The following is a 23,018-nucleotide window of genomic DNA, read 5'->3' as shown; positions in this document are numbered from 1 at the left end:
GAGTCAAAAGTTATGGCCTTCGGAAGTTTTATGATTAAGTTTTTTTTTTTGGAAAAAAAAAGACACGTGTCAACACCTCATGAGAGACGCCTCATTGGGGCGACGCCCAAATGAGGCGTCACATTGTGCAATAGATCCGTAATTATTCTTAAAACTGTAATAAATGCGTAATTATTTTATTAAAAAGCATTAATTAAATTTTTTTGCCGAATTTACGATGATGCTTATTTTTTTGATAAACCATTTCTATCTTCCACAAAAGCAATTTTATTCATGGTGAATTCGGAATTAAAGTTTTAAATCCTTTTCAAATATGATATTTGAGAGTATTGAATATATACTCTAATCCTCACATATGGTATTTGAGATGACTGAATATATGCTCTCACCCTTACTTGCTTAGCTCTTATATGCCTACTTAGCTATTATCATTTGGTATAATAATGCTTACTTTATTTATGCGATTTTGACCATATTGCCATGTTTCCCAAAAAAATTATATGAATGTCACGATATCTAAAAATTTCGCCAAAAGATTACGGCGGCAAACTCGTTACCTGTTACAGCGGATTTCATTTGTCACGTGGGACGAAACCTAAAGCCACCAAACTTGTTGCCATTAACAAGAAGTTTGATGGTCAAACTAGCCAAAATGAGGCAGTTTGAAACTAGCTAGGAGTAGCAGCGAGTTTGAAGGTATAGACTTACATAGTGATGACACGTGGCACAAAATTTTGTAATTTTATCGTGAAACTTTAAAAGGTCATAACTTTTTATCTGAGTGCCTGAATCAAGTGCTTTCTTTTTTTATTCCACATAACTTTTAAAGATCTACATGTTAGCAAATCCTTAGTCAAAAAAATTTATCAAAAATTGCTTCATTGTGCCGCGTTTGGCACATTTTATCTTTGTGAATGATTTTATTAAGTTCCTATTCTTGTTTTAACTTTTCAACACTAAGAAATAGTCCTCCGGGAATTTGTCAGTGCGTAGATCTCGAAAAAATATATAGAATAAAAAAAATACATGATTCGAACACTTGAGTCAAAAATTATTGCCTTCTGAAGTTTTATGGTAAAACTATCAAAATTTTGTGCCAAGTGAGTCTTGAAAGCCGCTGCCACTAACAGCAAGTTCCAGACTGATTGCCACTTATCCGTGCACCTCTGAGCATTCTGACTTTTTTAAACACCAAAGTTGCTACCACTGGCAAAAAATTTGTGGTTTTAGGAAATGTGCCACATGGCAAATGATACCCGCTGCAACTAGTAGGGAGTTTGACGCGGTGATAGTTTGGTAAAATTTCCTGGCAGCATGACATTTAGGTATAATTTTTGGAAGAAACATGGTAGAGTGCTCAAAGTCCCCTCATGTTTTAGCTTTCATTAATAATGGAATTCACTTTAATTGTGTCCTTTTTTGTTTACTTAATTAAAAATTAAAACAGTTTTTTACATTTCTCTATCAAAAATTGAACAATAACCAACAAATATATCAATCCATGACAAGACAAAAATCATACTTTATGTTCCCATCCCAAGATTTTTATCCTACTTAGAGAAGTGAGACTAAGGTGCGTAGCAAGTATAGAGGTCGTGTCCATTTATGGGCAGAACACGTCTTTGACGGATAGCCCATCATGACGCCTTAGCTCGTATCGAGAGTTTATTCTCGTGATTTTTTTTGTCACCACTAACTACATTACCCATAATCACCATCCTGCGAATTTCATGCTCTGGAGCATCCCTTACTCTCCCAACTATCATAGAATCCCCCCTGTAAAAGGCTGGTACAATATCAAGGGAGCAGACAGACAAGTTTATATATTTAGCATTTGAAGCTTTCAATCATCCTGAGCATCCATATTTCCCAAGTGTATACACAACTTTGATTTTCCTCATAGGCAGTGGCCTACCCAAAAAAATTTACGATGGGAGGCGAAAATAAAATACCAAAGTTACAAGTATTATTAAGAATAATAAAATGGACAAACTATTATAAGTATTTTTTTGGGGGAGCTAACTATCAGTGCTAATAGTTTATTATTAGATAAATATCGTTTTATACATATATTAATAAAATAATAAAGTTTTAGGTAGTGGAGATCATCAATGTTTGTCCTCCATCGGTCCGTACCTGCTCATAAGACTATTGTCCGAATATTCTTACCCTGTTAACTGTCTCTTACACATAGAGTTAGCAAAACAGGCCAACCTAGCTCGATCCGACCCAACTCGCATGCAACTTGAAAAAAACAAGTCAGGTTAGGGTTGACTCGAAAAAAAATGAGCAAGAAAACCCAACCCAACCGACCCGAGTCGGGTTAGGATTGGCTCGCGGGTTGGCTCAAAAATATGGCTCGTGGGTTGGCTTGAAAAAATAGCTCGCGAGTTGGCTCGAAAATTGGCTCGCGGGTTGGCTCATTTCCAACCTATTTAAATGAACCCGTAGTATTAATGCACCAGCTATGTGGCTTCCATCAGCTTATACAAAGGGTTACAAAATGAGAAATAAAAGCAAAATATTCTACTTTCAAATTTTCTTTACAAAAAATTTGAACCAACATCAAGAAACAATCAGAACCACTTGCTACCAAGTGGGTAAGATATTTGAATCAAACAAAACTAGTACAACCTAACAATATAAAAATGGCAGGGATGTGAGAAGATTAGGGACTTAAGTTTAGAGAAGGAAGAAAGACGATGACAGCACGTGCGAATTTTGTCCATTTTTATATATTATATTTTGTATTTTTTATAATAAAAATAAAAATAAAAAACACGCACACCCACGACCTGCCCTGTTTGACCTGCGGGTTTGCTCGTTTTTTCCCGATCTGGCTTGAGACGGGTTGGCTCGAATTGACAGCTCATTTTTGCTAACCCAACGCGACTCATTTTTGACGGGTTACAAGCCAACCCAATGAGTTGGCTCATTTTTTCCAACCCTACTTACACACATCCATACATAAAATCATCAAATTAACCTTGCTGGATATCTCATGTTCAACACTTCTGAAGGTTTTCATGCTATGAACCATAATTACTGATTACATTAGTATTTAATTATCAAATATTTTAGTTTTTATAAGGACTAATATAAATCTATTAAGATTAGTCTAGTGGTGAGGGATTTGAATAGATTGTATTAGGTCATGTGTTCAATTCTCATAATTGTATAAAAAAAGGACTAATATGTATGTATTTAAGGGTTTTAGATATCGTGGCCTCATGGGAGAGGTTTTCATATTATAAGTATTTAATTAATGATTTAATGTTTCTCATGTTACAGAAAATAAATTTATCTCCTACACACACATAAAAGTGTGTGAAGCTCATATTTTTTCTTTCTCTCTCTTTTCTTCATACGAGTCCCACTAGGGGTGTAAATGGGCTAGGTCGACCTACAGTATAATACCCCTAACTTAAGTATTTAATTAATTACCTGCAATTAAGTAATTAAACATGTATAAGTGGGATAAAATTAAGTAAGAGGCTAAAATTAATGAGTTAAGGGCACTTTTAACGTAAAAAGTGCAGTCAGTGAGAATTAAGGGATAAAAATGTGGGTAGGCAAAAGTACCTAAAATGTAAAAGTAAAGTTAGAAATATGACTGGAAAAATATTCTAGTTCATTGGATAAAGTTTGGTTGTGTGGCCTATTATGGTAAGTTTCATTTCTCTATCCTAGTTTCCATGGAGTTTTCTAGAGGTTGAAGGTAATGAATAGTGTTTTATGGGTTTTATGAGTTTGAGTAAGATTGAGGCTAAATTCCTTTGGAAATGTTGTTATGAATGATAAATAAATAGTAAAAATGAGTTTAAATTATCATTTTAGTATACTTTGATATTTGGATAAATCTATGCTTGAAATTAAAGATTTTCTTGCATTGTTAGCCTTGGTTGGTTGTATGTTTGATGGTGTCCCTTGTATGGCTAGGATTGAAGCAAGTGGACCAAGTGGAGTGACCAATCCTTGTGGTTGTGTTCAATTAAGGAAAGGAAAGCTTTGAGGAAAGTTCAAGTGCCAGGTAAACCTTCGGACTTTGGGGTTGATCCCCTTGAATGTTCCACCATACTCCCTTGAGGAGGAATGGTTTATGAGGTGTGATATGTAATGATGATAGTAATTGTATGCTCATGCATTGATTCATGCATTGATAAATGTTACGCTTATTTATCATTGATTGATGTTTGATTGTTTAAAAGTAATTGAGAAATGATTGATAGATGTTAAAAATAATGAATGAGGTAAAGGGCGAGGATTCAGATTCAGGTTAGGTTAATAGTTGAGAGATGAAGTAGTGACTGATAAATGAGAAATGATTGAATAGTCCTTGGATAAGTCCAATGAATGTAACTAGTATGATGGATGTGTGGTCTTCCTTAGAGCTAGCCCCAAGGGGAACTCCTTATGGTTATTACCAGAGAGGAACAACCCTTGAGGATCTCTCTTGAATACATTATGCCAGTAAGGACTTCCCCTGGAAACAACCCTATGAGGATCTTTAGGTGGTTTGTCTTACCCTTGGAAGCAGCCCTATGCGGATCTCCTTATGGTGAGAGCCGAAGAGTGATAGCCTTGTTGTGGATCTCTCTTGGAAGTGCCTACTATTATGATGAGGATATTTGGTAGGGACTTTCCTTGGAAACAACCGTATGAGGATCTCCATGTGATAAGAGCCTAAGAGAAACCACCCTTGAGGATCTTTCTTGGAAGCCCCTAGAGTGAGTTGTGGACTTCCCTAGGAAATAGCCCTATGCGGATCTCCTTGTGGTGAGTACCTAAGAGAAACAACCCTTTGAGGATTTCTTTTTGGAAGTCCATGTGATGTTTACGGATAAGAATGTGTTAAGTTGTTATTATTATGTGTTCACCGAAAGTGAACATTTGGGTGGAGTGGTCTCCAAGGAACCCTTGTTTACTGTGATATATTCGTATATCTCACCCCGTGTTGTGGGCATCATTTCAGATACTAATAGAGGTGAGGCTGATCGAGGCAAGAAGCATGAATAGAGTGTACCTGATAGCTGAACATTTTGAGTTGCATGCCATTTAGAATGATTATATGTATTTATTTTGAGGCCATATGATGTATTTTGAAGGACTTCGTGCTTGATCATTGTAGTAGTAATTGGTATATGGTATATGGTTAATTGCTTTGATCATGTTTATTTTGGTAGCTAAGTCCTTTGGCATGCATATGAAATTTGGAAGAGCATTACTGTAAATGAGACTTTAATGTATTGATGAATATGTAGTTATGTTTATCATTTTTATTTGCATGATGAATTGGTAAAGTGTTTGTGGAATGTAGGTGTCACATGGTGTGTGACCATGGTTGGCCTTTCCTTGTCAATTAGGTGCTATGACCCATGGAAAATGAAGGGGGAACGAAATTTCTCCAACAAAATCACCAAAAATAAGGGAGACTAAGTCTGCCCCAGGTGTAGGGCGCTCAAGCGCTACTTTAGGCGCTCAACCGAGTTATATCCGTGAAATAAAGTGAAATTCTCTGTCTCTGGGCGCTCAAGCGTGCTAGTGCGTGCCCAAGCGCGTTGAAAATCTAGATGATGGCAAAATTCTCTGTCGTTGGGCGCTCGAGCGCCCAGTTTAGCGCTTAAGCGCGCATCTCGAAAACAACATGAACATAGTTTAGTAAAATTGGCATAACTCTTGCTACAGATCTTCGATTTGAGCGCGGTTTGAACCCACACGTAGCTAACGGAGAGATTTATAACATAGTGTGAGATGAGAACTATAAAGGAAGTATAGAATTCCCAACTTAATAAAAAGTGAAGGTAGTTTAGTATTGAACTTGAACAAAATAATAATATGATGTTAAGCTTAGTTTGAATTATTCTGCAATGTCATACGGTTATGGTCACACAATTGATTTTTTTAAATTCGGTGTTATTCAAAAGGAGAAATAAGTAAGTTTTAAAAAGAAAAAGAAAAATCTATCCGGGTTTTTAATTGAACCAATGTGATTGTAACTGCGCTTAATATCATAAAACAATTATAACAAACCGGTTCTAGAACGGAGTGTTACATATAAGGGCCTACGACCTAGCCTATATTATGCCAGATTTGACTTATTATAAATAGAAAAATAGAACATGCCTAGGCTCTTAAAAAAACCTATTTAGAAAACAAGCTATAGGCTTTTCTGTACATGTCGGGCCTATAAGCCTATAGGTCGACCTATATCACATTATTTATTTAAAATTTAATAAATAAAATTATTATTTTAATAATTTTGAATAATAAAATAATATTATTTTAATTATTCTTTTAATTGTTGAATGTTTAATAGGCTTAAACAGGTTAACAGGTCTAGGCCAAGGCTTTTATTTTTAAAATATAGGTCAAACCAAACTTGTATTTAGGACCTACACAGGCTAATAGATCCGGCCATTCCCAATGTTTTTTACATAGACCTGTCCTATTTAAGCCAAAGCCTAGTGTAGTCTAGCCTAGCCTATTTACACCCCCGGTCCAACATACTTTTTGTTGAGAATGGTATGGGGGAACTCAAAACCCTTTGCAAAGGATTCTTCCACTAAGGGGTCAAATGATAAACCATAATAAGTGGGCCGACACCACATCTCAACTCAAAACTTTAAGGCTCAAGTTGTATGAATTTGTTTTGCACTTATATGGTATTCACTTGGAATATTTCTAATCGTTGTGAGGCTTTTTTTACCTTTACTCACATTTGAATATTTCTAACACCTTTACGTATGTGTAGGAGATAAATTTATATCCTATAACATAAAAAATATTAAACCCATTAATATATTTGCCGAAGTTTATTATAGATAAAGTGCGTTCGTTCTAAAAATTTACCAACCAACCTTACTAAGTGAAAAAATAGCTAGCTTAATAAATCATTTGCATAATATAGATTTAAAATTATTTTACAAAATAATACAATCAATTGCGCATAGGAGAAATACATAACTATACACAAGGGGAGTGTACAATTATCACATGACGCAATCAAGTGAGTTGCAAACACCTCCCTGCATTGTTCACGAGATTGTGTCACGTGACACGATCCTGGTCAGCGAAATAATTGTTTTCAAATTTAAAAAAAATTAAATTTATCATCCACAATCATGATTAGATAATTTGTTTCATTTTCGGGTAAATAATTCAAATTATTTTCATCAAAAATGGAAAAAAATCAATTATCAAATCATATTTTTTAATATAAAATTATTAACATCGAAATCAATTTGATAATTTTTTTTTTTTGGTAAAATAGTTCAATCATCAAAATTGAAAAAAAAAAATCGATCATGAAATGGTAATTGATTTTTTTCATTTTGAATGAAATAATTCAAATTGTCGTTTAGCTATTATTTATTATTTTTTGATTAAATAAATATTTATGACCCTAATCAATATTTCCGTTGAGTAAGAGGATAAAAATGTGTCATGTGCATGGTAATGAAATTTGAGACAAACAACCATAATTGTGTCACGTAGCAAAATCCCGTGGGTTATGCTTGATGGTGTGCATAACTTACCTGATTGCACGGTGAGACCAATCTTATTAAACTCGGACTGGTCATCGATTCAGTCAGGGTATCGGGTCAGTGGGTCACTGGTTCAACTGCATGAATCGGATATGTATATAAATTTATATTTTATATTCAATTATATAATAAATATTTTAAATGGTGCAAGTGAATCAAGAACCAAATGTAGCTTAGCGGTAAATACTATAATTTATATCTTCACAATAAGTGTTCGATCCCCACTGGATGCAATTTTGAAATAATTCTATTAAATGATATGATATATATTAAATGATGCAAATTAACTAACAAACAAACTCAGCCCAGTGATAAGTTGTTGTTGGAAATTCTCATGAGACTTGAGTTCAAATCTCAGCAGTTGCAACATTTTAAATATTTTCATCTCCTTGTATGATGTATTTGCTCCTGCCTAGCCCAGCAAAAACTAAACAAAATACAAGATAAATATAAATGGAAGCCTTCCCTTGGCATAAAACGAACTAGAATTGTCTAATCTTTAGAAAATCAAGCCCGAAGTCTTGTGAATAAGTGTGATTGTCTAGCATCATCACCATAAGTGGTGAGTATGAAAATTAACTCTAGACAATTTTCTGCCAAGATTGTTTTCATAGTCACACAGATCATGCAAATTCTAATCTCTTTAGTGCATCACACATATTAGCATCCGACGGACTACAATCCCCCTGTAGTACACTTCATTCCTTGAGAATTGATTTTCATTTGTATTAATTGAAATTAAAAAGGTTATCATAAATGTTAAATAATAAATAGTATTGGAAAACTAATTTTGGAAAGAAAAAAAAATGGTAATGCAACATGACATGGGACTTACAGTAAAAAAAAAAGCTTATTTTATACAATATGTCACATTAGATAGATATCAAAATATAAATAAAATAAGAATGATCCTTCCTGTAACAGTGATATTCCATATTAATTTATCGTCTAACAAAGTTTTTTTATCCCCACTTTCTTTTCTGTCTGTCGTGTGCAATGGATCAAGGCCGGGTAGTACAATCAGGGATTCAAGGGAACCAATATTTTTGGTTTGGGTCAATTCTTTGATTTCTTTCTCTTAATCCACGTTTCGTAGAAATCACAGGCCAAGGAAAAGAGAGGATATTGCAAAAATTTGTCTTCTTTATTGACTTTGTGCACACTATTTGGTTTTGAATCTGATTCTCTTTTTCTTGACTAAATTTCAAAACCGTTTGCCACTCTACGTGGAAATTGCTTGTGAATTTGGGCAATTTCTTTATCATGGCAGATTGGCTGGCACTTGCTCCAGCTATCAAATGTCACAAAATCACTTTAAAAGTATTACATTCTTTAGTCTTGCGGATATGGTTTGATTCAAGGGCAAAACGACAAAAGTAAAGCAAATTTGAAAAAAAAAATTAATATAAATTTAAAATATTTTATCAAAGTAATGCAATATTATTTATGTATGAGGAGTGTGCGTAATTCATCTGATTGTGTCACATGATTGTTGTGCATTTTCCCATACGTAATTAGTCGCGCACTTCCTCGTGCATAACTGATTGCATTATTTTAGTAAATTGTTTCAGATATGTATTAATTTGATATTTTTTTTTTAATTTGCAGTACTCTTGTTGTTTTAGCTTGATTTAATAAGTGTTCATTTTATTTTTATAGCATTTTAGCAGAGAATTTTGGATAGATAAATGCTATATAATTTATTATATCTTGTCTGATTCCCTGTGTGCCAACGGTCGAAGTTGCTTGATACTTTCCATGTTACAAACTGTAGTAGTACAAGTAATACCCTTGTGCTTGCTTGGGCATCAATTTTAGAATTACGTATGATGATTAGTCCTGAAAAGGTAGATCTCTTTTTAGTAGAGCCTTATTGCAGTCTATACTTCCTGAATGTATACTTTCCCTCATATATTATTCGATGCAACACAGTGAAGATCTCAAGTTTGCAACTTAACATGGCCTACATTCATCTATAGAGTATATAGAGTTACAGGGAATCTAAGTGTGAGTGAGAGAAGTCTCATTTTAATTAATAATGGACTAGATTAATATTATATAAGTGAAAATACTCATGCATCTAATATTTTAAGATTTTAAGTTTGATTGTGGTATTTAATCCCACTTAATATGATTGCTCAATTAGCCCATGAATGATGATCTCTATTCGTCATGAGCTCCCTCTAACGATCCAACCGTTACTTAGTGCATTGAGGAAAATTTATGACAAGAAGAGTTTCTCTTTTTATTTTATTTTTAAAATTTTCATTGCTAGGTATTTCATAAGAGCAAGGGACAGATTTATCATTCTTTTGTTAATCTATTCCTTTTATTATGTTGATAAAAATCCATCGTCTACATATATAATTTACAAGCATTGAGTATTAGGATAAGGCATGCTGTTACTTTTTTATTTTGTAACAAAAACTGAAGGTTCAGACCTCTTTCAAGGTTTGAAAAGCTGCACATTGAATCATGTAATATCAATGTTAAACATTTGTCTATTTCTGTTTGACAGAAAATTCCAAAGAGTGGTTTGGTACGTGGCATTTTGTAGGATTCTCGGAAAATTGAATTTTTCTAAATTTTAAATTTTCGAATATTATCGTAAACTGAATGTAAAAATCATATTTTTAAAATTCGAGATTTTCGGACAAATAAAAATTTCTCTTGTACCAAACGTCCCCAAGGTTCTATATATTTTCCAACAATCCTTGATAAATTGCTTAAGGGGGTGTTTGGTAGAGGATATTTTTTTTTATCAGGAAAATACAATTACTAGCAATATAATGAGAAAGTGAGTTTGGTAGGAAAATAAAAAAAAAATTGTTTGGTAGATTAAAATATTACTGAAAAAAATTGGGTTAAATTTTCTGAGTCTATATTTGGTTGAAAGTAAAATATTAATAGAAAAATGGATTGAAAAGACAAAAATAACCCCGAATCTAAAATGAAAAATTAACCTTTACAATTATTTTTGTATAAAGCCTCAAATTCAATTCGCTCTCACTACTGCTGCTTTCCAATCCCACCTCTAAAAGCAAAATAAAAACATGTATGAATTATATATTGCTCGTAATATTTCTAAAGTTATACCTTTTTCAATTTTTTTAAACAAAAATATTTTAATTTTGTAAAAAGAATCATAATATTTATATTCTTTTAAATTTAGGATCGTAATATATGTAGATGTACTCAAGAATTGATGATAAGTGATTTTTTTATTTTAAAAGTACTTAGTTGAGTAAAAGTTCATAATTAGTCATTTATGATCAAAAACAAAAAAAATAAAGATCTTGGTCAACTTTGAGATTTACTGACATGTCGACAAATTTCAATATAACAACATATAATTTTCTTAAATAAAAAAAAATTACTGACAATGAAAATAGGTAAAAATGTGTGTAATTTGAAAGTTGTAAAGTTGATCATTTTAAGAGAGAGAAAAAGGTAGATAAAATAGGAGAGAGAGAGTTAACAAAAAAAATAAAAGTGTGGGTCCCATCTTTTTGTGAGAGTGAAAGAATATAAGTTATGTCATTGAAAAAGATAAACAATTTTCCCTTGAAAATATTACTAAATTAAGAGGAAGCAACAATGTCTTGCACAAAATATACTGTTATAAAAATTTCACAAAAATAGATTAACCAGTGATGAAAGTGTGCTATAAACTAAACAGAGATATAGCGAGCGTATTTTGGAACATAACTTCGCTTCCATTTTTTCATTTTCCCGTTATTCCAAAATACTAAATCTCAAGTGATATTTTGGAACAGTGACTTTCATAAAAAAAAAAAAACACAGAACTCAGTTGCCTAGGCTTTCTAATCTCTTAGATTTTTTTTTCACAAACTTGTAACAAACATGATATTTTTCAATACCCACCCATACTTTCCCATCAAATCCAAATTAACTCATCTACCAAATACACCCTGATAAGATCTCACTTTTTTACTATTTTGGATGCCAGTGCAATGATACATGACAATAATACGAGACTAGTTGCTATATTATAGCATCGGAGAGAATTCGTTTGAATACTTACTGCTACTGCATAGATTTTATCGACTAGTTGTCGTGTAGTTAAATTTTCGGAATTTTTATCCCATACCAAAACCTATGACCGTAGCTTAAGATTCTAAGAATGATGGTGTAAGAACAAAATATAGGTTATTATTCAGTACAATCACAGAAGAGAAAAAATGGTTAATGAAATTCAATGTAGACGCGTGGTATAAAAAGTAAAACATTCAACATCCATAAAATTATCCATACACTAGGGTCTAATCAAAGGGAACAGATAAGAACAAGTACCGTACGAGGTTCTTGTAGTTTGCATGCGTTAAAGTCCAAACATCATCAAGCACAACAAAGTCAAATTCTTTACATCATCTCCCTACAATTTAGCTACAGTGTTTCACCCCCCTATTCATCATGGATTAGATTGGATTTCCAACTAAATCATCAACAAGAATAACCAATAACAAGGGACAACACCCTTTTCCACATTATGAGAATTTTCAAGTTAGAACTTAGAAAACCACAAGGACAACACAGTTCACCATCAACTCTAGTAGTCATTGTCCTCTTTTAATAATTGAAACCAACAAAGCCTCCTCATAAGCTAACCCCACTACACAATTTTACAAAGAAATTACATTGACACACTAAAAAAACTAAGACCACAACAACTTCTAAAGAGGAAGATGAGTTCAAGATTTAAATCACACTACTTTTGATCAACAATAGAGTTCTATTGTTCAACACTCACTTCTGTCATCTGAGGCTTCACCTTAGGAGGCCTACCCCTTGGCCTTCCACTAGGACTGTTTGTTGATGTCACACCAGACCTAGCAATCTTCTTAGGCCTCCCTCTTGGTCTACCACTTCCACTTGACACTTTGGCACTTGGTGGCTTTGGTGGAGCATTAGGGTCCTTTGGAGGGCGACCCCTAGGCCTTGGTGGGGACAAAACAGTACCTGGAGGAAGTGGATCTTTAGGCTTTGGTGGCCTTCCACGCCCTCTCTTTGGTGGGGCATTTGGGTCAGGCTTCATGTAGTTGTTCTTCAAGAACACAAGCTCACCACTATCCTTCATCTTCTTAAGGTGGTAAGACAGAAGCGTTGAGTGGCCTTCTGGCATCTCACCATAGGTGGACTCTATGTAATTTGATATCGCTGACTTGTTGGCACCATTGTTGTCTCCCAGGGCTTCAATTGCTTTCAGTATCATCTGAAACACACACACACAAACACACAAAAAAACACAACAGCAGAATCAACAACAAGGGTCAACAATTTGGTGGGTGTCTTGAAAATGTGGTCTTTTTCAGCAACACAGCTTGCATCTTGTGAAAATCATAGCTCAGGTTAACGATACAGTGAGAAAGTTAAGTACTTAAGATGAGTTGGAGTCAAATTCACTAGAAAAAAGACAAAATGGTAACTCAAAATTTTGGGTGTACTACTTTTGCTTAAAAATTCCTCAGTAACCTCAAATTTCTTTTTCACTTTCATTTCTAAAATGCCCATAATTTAGCTCAACACATCCAAATCAATGAACAAAACCAGATCAGCACCTTAAAATTATCATGTAAGAAAAAATAAAAAAAAGTTATGACCTTTTTTTATCCTAGGATTCCTCAAAGAGCTTTGGAACTCAAACGAATACGTAAGTAAACAGTTAAAAAAAAACATTTTTTTCTTGGGTTAAAAAAGAGCCATATAAGTAAAAATGTTTATAAATCAATTCAATAGCTTAGAATTAAGTATCTCTACTAGGAAAAAAAAATTCAAGATTCAATTATGGAAAAGGAGAAAAAGGAAGGAGGTAGCTGAGTTTACCTCAGGGTATGGAGGAAGTGATGGAGGCTTATTAACCTCTTCGGTTGCCATTGAAGTTGCAGATGGTGAAGCAGCTCAGAAGAGAGCACAGTGCCACACCACACCACGCCAAAAATATATATATATATTAAAAAAAAAACAAAACTTTAACGGAGGAAGTTTTCAAAATTTTCACGAAAAGGAACAGTTATGATTTGGGTGGCACTTGCAAATATCTGAGGGCTGGATTTAAAGGAGGATAAATAAATTAAAAAATTTGGCAAAACGAAGAAAAAGAGGGGGGAAATAATAAAGAAAAAGATGTAAGGCCCTTCCTCTTTTTCACCCACCTCTCCTTCATCTTTTTGGGATCATGGACGGTTTAGATTTATGAAATATATGATGATCCCACGGTTGAGGATCCATTATGAAGGGGTCACTTGGATTGATGACATGTCAGGTAAGTGCAAGTTCACAGATTTTTTAATGTACCCTGTTCTGCTGGCATTTCCTTGCTTTTTGGATGAGGTGACCAACTTAATTCTCACTCACTTTTCTTTTCTTTTTTTCTTTTAAATAAAATTTGGGGTATGAAAGTGGGGAATATTATGATGCCACAAAAAGATGTCACTTTATTTTATTTATTTTTTAGATGAAAACCAGTTTTGTTCAAGACTCGAGATGAGCATCCTAACAAATTAACAAAAGTCCTATGGGTGTGCTCATTTATCAAGTTGAGTCATTTATCAAATTACAAAGCTAAAAGGAAAGAAATTTTAGAAACCCAAAATCGAATTAGTCCAGTTTAGTTAGGATTTTGGATACAGTTGATTTTTAAGAAATTTATCCTCTCATATTAAAAAAAATATATATATATATATATGGTCACGTGAGAAAATTATAAGACTTCATTTTTTTCTGCAAAATAAGTTATCTACCTTGAACTCAAAACGACGTCGTTTTGGTACAAAAATCAAGATATTTTTGTAATTATAATTTATTTCAGGTTTATAATAGTCTTTTTAATTATAATTTTTTAATATTTCATCTCAAGACGATGTCGTTTTGGGAGTGCATGTAGATAACTTATCTACATTCATTGTATAAATATTAAAGCCAAATTATAATCATACAAAGATAAATAAACGATTATGATTTTGTAATTAATTACTTTAATATTTTTCTCTCTTTTTTTATTATTATTTATTTATCTTTGTATGATTATGATTTTTCACATTATCACGTCATTTCTTTTTAACAAGAGAGGACTCAGATCCTGATTTTTATAAAAATAAATAGATAATGACATTGAATTGTAAAAATAAGATGAAAAAATCTTAAAGAATAGCCCCTTGGTAAGAAAAAGACATCCAAGCCTTCCCTGGTGCAAGATTATATGTTACTACAATTTCCTTCTGAAAATAGTTGCGGAAACCCTGGTAAGAAAGTTGTTTCCCTGTGTGCATCCCATCCCCCAACAACCTAATACCACAAGAGTTATTACCATATGATAGTGCTGCATCTAGAGCTGACAAAATGGGCCGAGCCCGCCGGGCTCGCCGGGCCCGCCCGTCCGGGCTGATTTTTTTTTTTTTTTTTTAAATTTTAGTGTAAAATGTGACTGGCTTGGCGGGCAGCCCGCCCAAACGGGGCGGGGCGGGCAGAGATATCTAGTCCACCTTCAATGGCGGGGCGGGACGAGCCAGCCCGCTTTTTGGCGGGCAGGTGCGGAGCGGGGCGGGCAGCCCGCTTTGCCACCTCTAGCTGCATCCAGTTAATTTTTACCATGTTTCTTCCTTTCTGAGTGCTATTTATGACTTTAATAGCTCTGTTGTGGCTGTAGATTAAAATTTTTGCAAGAATACTTATTTTCACCAAAATTCAAGTTCGTATCCTATTTTTTTTTTTATTCCAGAATCCAGCTTTGTATCCTAACATGAATATGTTTGCTACAACTTTTTTTAAAATTCCTATCTCTCTTTTTCGTTATTAGATTATAAGGCACGACCGGCAAGGATCAAATTTTAGACCGTTTAGTCACAAACTATAATAGTATGTTACACAACTAAATGTTCCCAAAAAGTTTAAATTGTTTGATAAAATAAGATGAATGATTGTATTATGGGATATGTTATTTTACTTATTATTTTTTCTGCCTACCTTTATTTATCACTCTCCAACATCGTTAGATCAAAATTTCAAGAAGATAGAGAAAAATAAATGTTAGTTAAAATTTTGATCTAACGATGTTGGAAGGTGGTAGGCAGAAAAAATAATAGGTAGAATAACTTATCCCTTGTATTATATCTTTTAACATCTATCAAATACTACCTAAAAAAAAGATTAATCTTAACATACAATTAAACTAACTTAATTTTTTTCATGTGATAAATAATATTTTACAATTTTAATGTTAACAATTTTTAATAATAACAACAAATATCCAATTCCACCAAATTGCAAGAAAATGAAAGATATACTTTTTAAAACTCAAATGAATTACCAGTGATGGTTTGATTAAAATTGAAAACCGGGTTAGCAATTCATGTTATATAAATTTGATATGAACACAAAAATCTTATAAATGAATATGATAGAAATAATTATTCATGTCAAAACCATGATACTAACGCAATCTGCTTATACGTGACAGGATGTGGATAACTACTAATTTTACTTTTCGAATACAAATTATATAAATAACTTAAAATTAATATATAAAAATAAAAATGGAATATTACGAACGCATTATGTGGCCAATCAACATAATAATTTACAAAACGCACTAAATCAGTAGTCCACATTGTTGATGTTAAAATTAGTAACCATTATCCATCACAACAAGATTAGCCACAAGTAACAACCTTTCCAATGTATTTGGTTTAGATTTTACATGAACATGGACCGCAACAAGCTCCAAAAGTAATAAGAATATTTTTCTTTTTTAGATTAAGTAATACCAACATGTTCGGTATTCATAGCATACAAATAAGAAGCACATTTTCATTAGGGATTAGCGCACTATGAATCACTTTATGTTAGGAAATATAGATTTAGGAATCTTCAGCGAAAATTAAATTAATCAGGGTTAAGATGCATACAACTCAAAGTAGGAAAATAAATGTATTAAAAAAAAGTAGGCAAATAAGCTATGCAGATAAGGGAAGACGACTTTTAAAATTTGAGGAAGATAAACATGTTTTCTTAAAAGTAAGCCCTTCAACTAGGATTGGTAGAACTATTAAAAGTCAAAAAATTGAACCCTCAATTCATCGGCCTTTTTCAAATTCTCAAAAACATAAATATTTCATTAAATGTGTGTTTTCAACTATCCAGTAAAATCTATATTTTTATTTAGTTGTGAAAATTTGTACTGGATCGTAATTTTATTTTGGTTGAAGTATTTGTATTTTGTAAAAGTAACTTAACATTAGTGGTATTGTTATCTATTATAAATATTATTATCGGCATGTGGCCTGACTTATTTATAAAAAATAAAAGTCTGGTTTAACCTATTTAAAAAAAAAAAAATAACAAAATTTATCCAAACAGAATATACAACCAACAACACTAGTAATTCCATAAATATCATAAATTCAATGTGTATCCAAACGGCATAATATAGAACAAAATCATTCAAAAAATCTACTTAACCAATAAAATGGGGTGAAATGGATTGAGGAGGAAGAGAGAGTACTACAAGTAGTATAAAAAATATATATATACTAGGTCAGCCTGAGAAGCTCTAAGAGCGAGCTTTTGAATTAGAACCTGATGCCTTTTTATTAAACGAGCTTTTATACAAGTTCAAGTCTGGTACCAATAATCATTTTTAGACATATAAGTTCAGGCCTTCACGAGAGGAGACAAAGATCCCTAAAAAGCCTCTGGCTCATTTAGCACCGCTACTTAACACTCTATATTGATTTAATGATTTGTACTTTGATATTACGAAATAAAGTAAATAAATTTCAATAAGACTTAAATTTCAAGTCTTCTTTATAATATACATGTTAATTAAAATTTAAAGTACATAAATAATGTTCCTTGTTACATTCCTCTCATGTGCTTCTTCTCCATTTTATATTTATATCATTTCATTTTTGAGTTTTTTAATAAATAACATGAATATTATTATAATAATAAGTGAATTTAAATTTCATGCATTATTATTATAAAAACTTGTAAAAGTTCACAATTTAAAAATAATATCATTAAAAAAAAGAATACTCAATACAATTACCATATATCAAACATCTAATTATTAGATGACTTATTATTCTCTATTTATGCAAAGAAGCTAATCATGTTTATTCAAATCAACAATCAATATGTTTGAAATCATAAAATTATTTTAGAATATCTAGATGATATTTCTAATATCACGATTACATTTTATAATATTTTTAAGTATTTTAGATTATCTCCTAAGAATAATTTTTATATTCTTTTATATTTCATGTTTTTATTTAATTATGATTAAAAGTATATTATTACTATAAATAAAGATTAATACTTTATCATATCACATCATGTCATGTTATTACATATAAAAAATGTTATTTTTACCACACAAAAAATGTTATTCATTTTTTTCCCGTTGCCTTAAAGCAACGGCTGGGTTGCAGTGGATAAATTTGGGAGTAGGCCCTTCTTTACGAAAAAAATAAAAATTATATAAAAGGGAATAATCATAAAGACTTTTTTATGACAATGAAAATTTTAATACAACCAAACATAGTATTAAGAAAACTAACTTAATATTTCCGGAAATATATTAGCCTATCAAATAACTTTTTGGTAATATTCTCGAAAAACTTAATTCCGATCATATTCATAAAAATCATGATTTTCGGATAAATTTTTTTTCTCCCCTACCAAATATCCCCTTAAGGCAAAGAATGGAAAGATATGTTTTGAGGAAGTTGATGAAATCCATTCTCTTTCATGAACCAGAATGAAAACAATGAAGTTTCGAAGCCAGTTAAGTAGCTAATAATAATACGAGGTATTTGGTAGAGTAGATATTTTTTTCTCGAAAAAAAAGATTTTCGAGAATATGGTGGAATTTTTTTTTCTCTTGTAAGTTACAAATTGGTGTTTAGTAGGTCAAATTTTTTTCCGAAAAAATTGGATTAATTTTACTGATGCTATATTTGGTTGATTGTAAAATATTGATGGAAATATGAACCAAAATGACAAAATTACCCATTTTTACACATCTGCTGATATATTGTATAAGAGCATTTTTTTCTCAAAATTGAAAATGTGTTTCCCACTTGGTGGAAAAAAAATAATACCATGATGAGATGAATTTTTTTTTTCCATGTGTAGCTAAAAATGGAAATGATAAAAAAAGAATATCCTGAGATTTTTTTACTTTTACTTATATCAAATATGATAAAAAAAAAAAATTCACCCCACTTTCCCAGCATTTCAACCAAAAAATCTTATACCAAACATCCCTTAGAAGTCATTTTATTTTTTTGTTTCCTGATGGTTATTTAAAACGGTTAATATTTCTTATGTTATAAGAAATAAATTTTATCTTTTATACACATAAAAGTGTGTGAAGATCATGTGAATCCATACGAGAAGATAAGAAAGAAATAAAAAATATTAAAGAGGTTATGCTTACTACCTATTTTTCTTACTACCCCTTATTATCAAATCTTAACCGTTGATTTCCGTGTCAATCTAACGGTTGTAATTTATGGAGTCATACTTATTAATTAATTATTAATTTTAGTAAATTATAACCGTTAAATTGACGAAAATCAACGATTAAAATTTAGTAGTAAAAAAAATAAATAATAAATATAATCTTCCTTAAAAATATAAACTCCACATATTTTTTATATATAAAAAATAAATTTATCTCTAATAACATAGACTCAATAAACCCCTATTTAAATGCTAGTAACCACCAACCTATTTTTTTAACAGATGGTGGAAAGACCTTGACATGACTAATGAACTGAAGTTCCCCAAGTATCATTCTCTTAATTGGTAAATGTCACCCATGGCACGTTTCAAAAATCCACACTTCTCATAACCAAGGCATGTTGTGGGATAGTACAGAATAAGGTCTGATAGTATAAGACTTGATAGTATAAAGTTTAATTGAATTTTAATACTATTCAACATTTGGCACAGTATTGTATAAAATAATATATTGTATAAGATAATATCACCTAGTATTTCATAATACACTGTACAATATTATATAGGATAAAATAAATATCTTTTAATAAATAATTTATATAATCCTTCAAAAAAATGTCATATGATATTAATTTTTATAAAAATTTATTGATCAGTGTGTTCAAAACATAAATTAATTTTTATAAAAATAAAAATACTCAATATTTAAAAATTAATATATTGAAAAATTATTTTTTATTTTAATATATCAATATTAAAATAATATATTAATTTTTGAAAATTACACTGGTCAACGATGCTAATACACCAACTTCTTATCAGACTTTATCCCTCTCCCTTAGGCCGGATTAAGTTATACATCATTTTGATGTATTAAGGATTCCTGCTGTATAAGCTTATACTATACGATGGCCACACCAAATAACTGAAAATGTCATAACGTATAGTATAAACTTATACTATCAGACCTTATACGTCACACCAAACAGCCCCAGAGGATTAAATTCAATTAACCACTCTCTTCAATCTACAATATTGTTGATAAAATTTTCCATGTTTATGAGACATTGACTAGCTTACTCTGTCTACAAATAATGTTGATAACTATTCTGGACTAATCACAGGCTTAGTTTATTGAATCAATCTTTAAAACCAACTTCAGGGATTATATTACTGCATCCTTAAATTGAGACAAATATGACCTCATTATACTAAATCTCACTCCCATGCATATAAACCTTTTGCACCAATTGAGGATACTTGTCTTACAAGGACAGAAACAGTTATTCCTCCATCACACACGTTATTAGAAAATATTCTTAATCTATATATACCCCTCAGAACCCTTTCATACATCAATTCTACTTGTAATTATCATGCCACAATACAAGGGATACTGACCAAAATGTCACTGTTCACTAACTTTTTTATCTAAATGCCACGCGAACAATGTTATTTCTCAATCTGCCACGGAGGTAGGTTCGCTTCCCAGTGTAGCGAACTCGGTTTGCTGACGTGTCACATTTTTAGTAAATAACAAGTATCAAATTTAAAAAAAAAAAATGAAGGTCGCCTACCATGTATGCGAACTTGGTTAAAATCAAGTTAGTATCCACTAGAAACGTGACACGTCAGCAAATCGAGTTCGCTACACCGGGAAGCGAACTTGCCCCCGTGACAGATTGGAAAATAACACTGTTCGCGTGGCATTTAGGTAAAAAAATTAGTGAACACTGACATTTTGGTCCCTGTTCCACAATACAACCACAAGAGCCACCTAAACCCACAATACCCCTCATTACTATTTGTAAGAAACAGTGGATTCCATTGTTGAATGCCTTCTTGGACAATGTTTGCTATACATGAGTTGAGCTGCTCCATAACATTGTCCATTTTCAAAAAATGATTTTACACATTTATTTTCACTCTACGCATAATAAATTTTGAGTATAATGTTTAAAGTAAAAAATGTCTGATTAAAATTTTCAGTATTCAACAATGCTAATCGAGCTGAATGCAGAAGCAACCATGTGAAGATTGAGAGAAAAAATAATAATTCAAGATGAATAATAACACCCACATATTCTTCAAATCAAGAATTTTAGAGAGTTCATCAACTCTAACCATTCTCCTATTTTCACAATTACAATTTACAAACCATCAAAGGCTCACAGCAACTACAACTACACAAATGTACATAACACTTCCATTTCCATGCAAGGCCTAAACCCAATACAAGGCTCTAAATGTTAAACACTAATTTCTGTAAAAGGAGACTTCATCTTTGGAGGCCTACCTCTGGGCCTCCCACTAGCGGCTGGGGGCGGAGCTCCGCCAAAGCCTCCGGCGGGCCGAGCCATCTTCCTGGGCCGCCCTCTGGGCCTGCCACTCCCGGTTGAAGCCTTGACCTTGGGTGGTCTTGGTGGGTCATTTGGGTCCTTTGGGGGCCGGCCCCTTGGCCTAGGCGGTGCCAACATGGTACCCGGCGGCAGCGGGACCTTGGGCTTGGGGGGCCTACCACGGCCCCGCCGCGGTGGCGCGTTTGGGTCACGCTTTGTATAGTTGTTTTTCCAAAACACTAGCTCCCCACTGTCCCTCATTTTTGCAAGGTGCACATTGAGCAGTGCCTTGTGACCCTGAGGCAATCCACCGTATGTGGATTCTATATACTTTGATATTGATGATTTGTTGGAACCATTCTCTTCGTTCAGTGCTTCAATTGCCTTCAAAATCATCTGAAAAATTGACACACAAACACACACCCACACACCCAATCTCAGTCTTCACAATTCTTTCCTTGTGAAAAATTTTACCCAAAAAAAAAAAAACATTTTTTTTTCTCTACGTTTCTGAAATTCCAATGCAAGCATAACCAGAATAGTGGAGGGAAAAAATCCCCTAAAGATCAATAGCCCTGAACGTAATCCTGGTTAAAAGGAATTTTTTATTTATTTTTTAATCTTCCCTAGATTTTTCTAGAAAGTTGAAAAGAAGATAATTAAAAGTGAAAATCAGCAGGGGCTGAATAATTAAGTGGAGATTTTAGATCAATTCTAGCTATGAAATTCGATTAAGGTGAAATTTTTAGAAATGGTTGCTGGAACGAACTTACCTCAGGGTATGGAGGAAGTGAAGGAGGTTTATTCATAACCTCTCTAGCCGCCATTAAAGTTGTGTTGCAGGGTTTGAAGCTTTCCAACCTCGGATTCCCACAGCAACAACCTTTGTAACAAACACAGCTTTCACAGAAATGTTTTTGTTTGAGCAGAACCTGCAAGGATTTGAGGATCTTGATTTGAAGGAAGATAATAAATAATATAAAATGAAATAAAATACAAAAAAAAAAAAAAAAAAAAAAAAAACAATAAAGCTTCTTTCTTTCTTTTTTTTAATTTTTTAATTTTTTAATTTTTATTTTCTCCCTGTTGTTGTTGTTGATGTTTTCAATCATGAAAATATTGACGGCCAGGAATCACGGAAAGAACGGTGATCTAACGGAGGGGTCTTGCCATTAGAATGACACACGGATCGATGACGTGGCATAACATTTTAATTTTTTTGAAAATTTTAAATGATACTGCTAAAGTACCAAGATGTCCCTGGTTGTGGATGATGTTTGATTTTTTTATGTAACTTTGTGAACATGACCACATGGGTCCCAATTTAATGCCAAAACCAGAATCTGAGGCTCCTTGTTTTCGTGACCACAACAGATGTAGGCTCCAAATTTATGTAAAAGGACCTTACCAAGGAACATGTGTCGTCTCACTCCTTCAGATATGGTTGTTCAGTGGCAGCTATGCCCCAGATTTCTTTGTACATCATCATCCACAGCTACGTACTTTTTATTGCACACATTGATAATTATGTTCCATACTTCAATTAATTGCAGCTAGCGCAAGAGCAAGAAGCTTTGTCCTTGTTCACAGTTGCATGTGCACCTTCTGAGTTTGGTGTTCACTTTGTTTTATATAATCACTAATCAAT

The 23,018-nt window shown here is 32.7% G+C and overlaps 2 protein-coding genes across 2 annotated transcripts; both read right to left on the bottom strand.

The window, feature by feature from the left end:
• Nucleotides 1-11,897: 11,897 nt before the first annotated feature.
• On the bottom strand, nucleotides 11,898-13,578 carry LOC133289049 (HMG-Y-related protein A-like). Its single transcript, XM_061486912.1, has 2 exons — nucleotides 13,389-13,578; nucleotides 11,898-12,777 (listed from the first exon to the last, which is right to left on the bottom strand). The coding sequence occupies exons 1-2, from the start codon at nucleotides 13,437-13,439 to the stop codon at nucleotides 12,298-12,300; spliced, it is 531 nt and encodes a 176-aa protein (XP_061342896.1). The 5' UTR covers nucleotides 13,440-13,578; the 3' UTR covers nucleotides 11,898-12,297.
• A 7,530-nt stretch (nucleotides 13,579-21,108) lies between these two features.
• Nucleotides 21,109-22,321, bottom strand: LOC133289061 (HMG-Y-related protein A-like). Its single transcript, XM_061486927.1, has 2 exons — nucleotides 22,144-22,321; nucleotides 21,109-21,766 (listed from the first exon to the last, which is right to left on the bottom strand). Exons 1-2 carry the CDS (start codon nucleotides 22,195-22,197, stop codon nucleotides 21,281-21,283), a joined length of 540 nt encoding a protein of 179 aa, XP_061342911.1. The 5' UTR covers nucleotides 22,198-22,321; the 3' UTR covers nucleotides 21,109-21,280.
• Nucleotides 22,322-23,018: the final 697 nt, after the last annotated feature.

The sequence above is a fragment of the Gastrolobium bilobum genome, unplaced genomic scaffold (genome assembly GCF_033153095.1).
Source record: "Gastrolobium bilobum isolate Gb01-03AN ecotype WA unplaced genomic scaffold, APGP_CSIRO_Gbil_v1 utg7396, whole genome shotgun sequence".
Classification (NCBI taxonomy): domain Eukaryota; kingdom Viridiplantae; phylum Streptophyta; class Magnoliopsida; order Fabales; family Fabaceae; genus Gastrolobium; species Gastrolobium bilobum.
This window is presented reverse-complemented; position numbering and strand designations above follow the sequence as displayed.

What these genes read in the sequence shown, in the direction of transcription:
- LOC133289061 (XM_061486927.1), bottom strand. Translation starts at nt 22,197, where the DNA reads ATGGCGGCTAGAGAGGTTATGAATAAACCTCCTTCACTTCCTCCATAC. An exon ending in CACTTCCTCCATACCCTGAG is followed by an intron (nt 21,767 to 22,143) that starts GTAAGTTCGTTC and finishes TCAATTTTTCAG; the next exon opens with ATGATTTTGAAGGCAATTGA.
- LOC133289049 (XM_061486912.1), bottom strand. Translation starts at nt 13,439, where the DNA reads ATGGCAACCGAAGAGGTTAATAAGCCTCCATCACTTCCTCCATACCCT. An exon ending in CACTTCCTCCATACCCTGAG is followed by an intron (nt 12,778 to 13,388) that starts GTAAACTCAGCT and finishes TGTGTGTTTCAG; the next exon opens with ATGATACTGAAAGCAATTGA.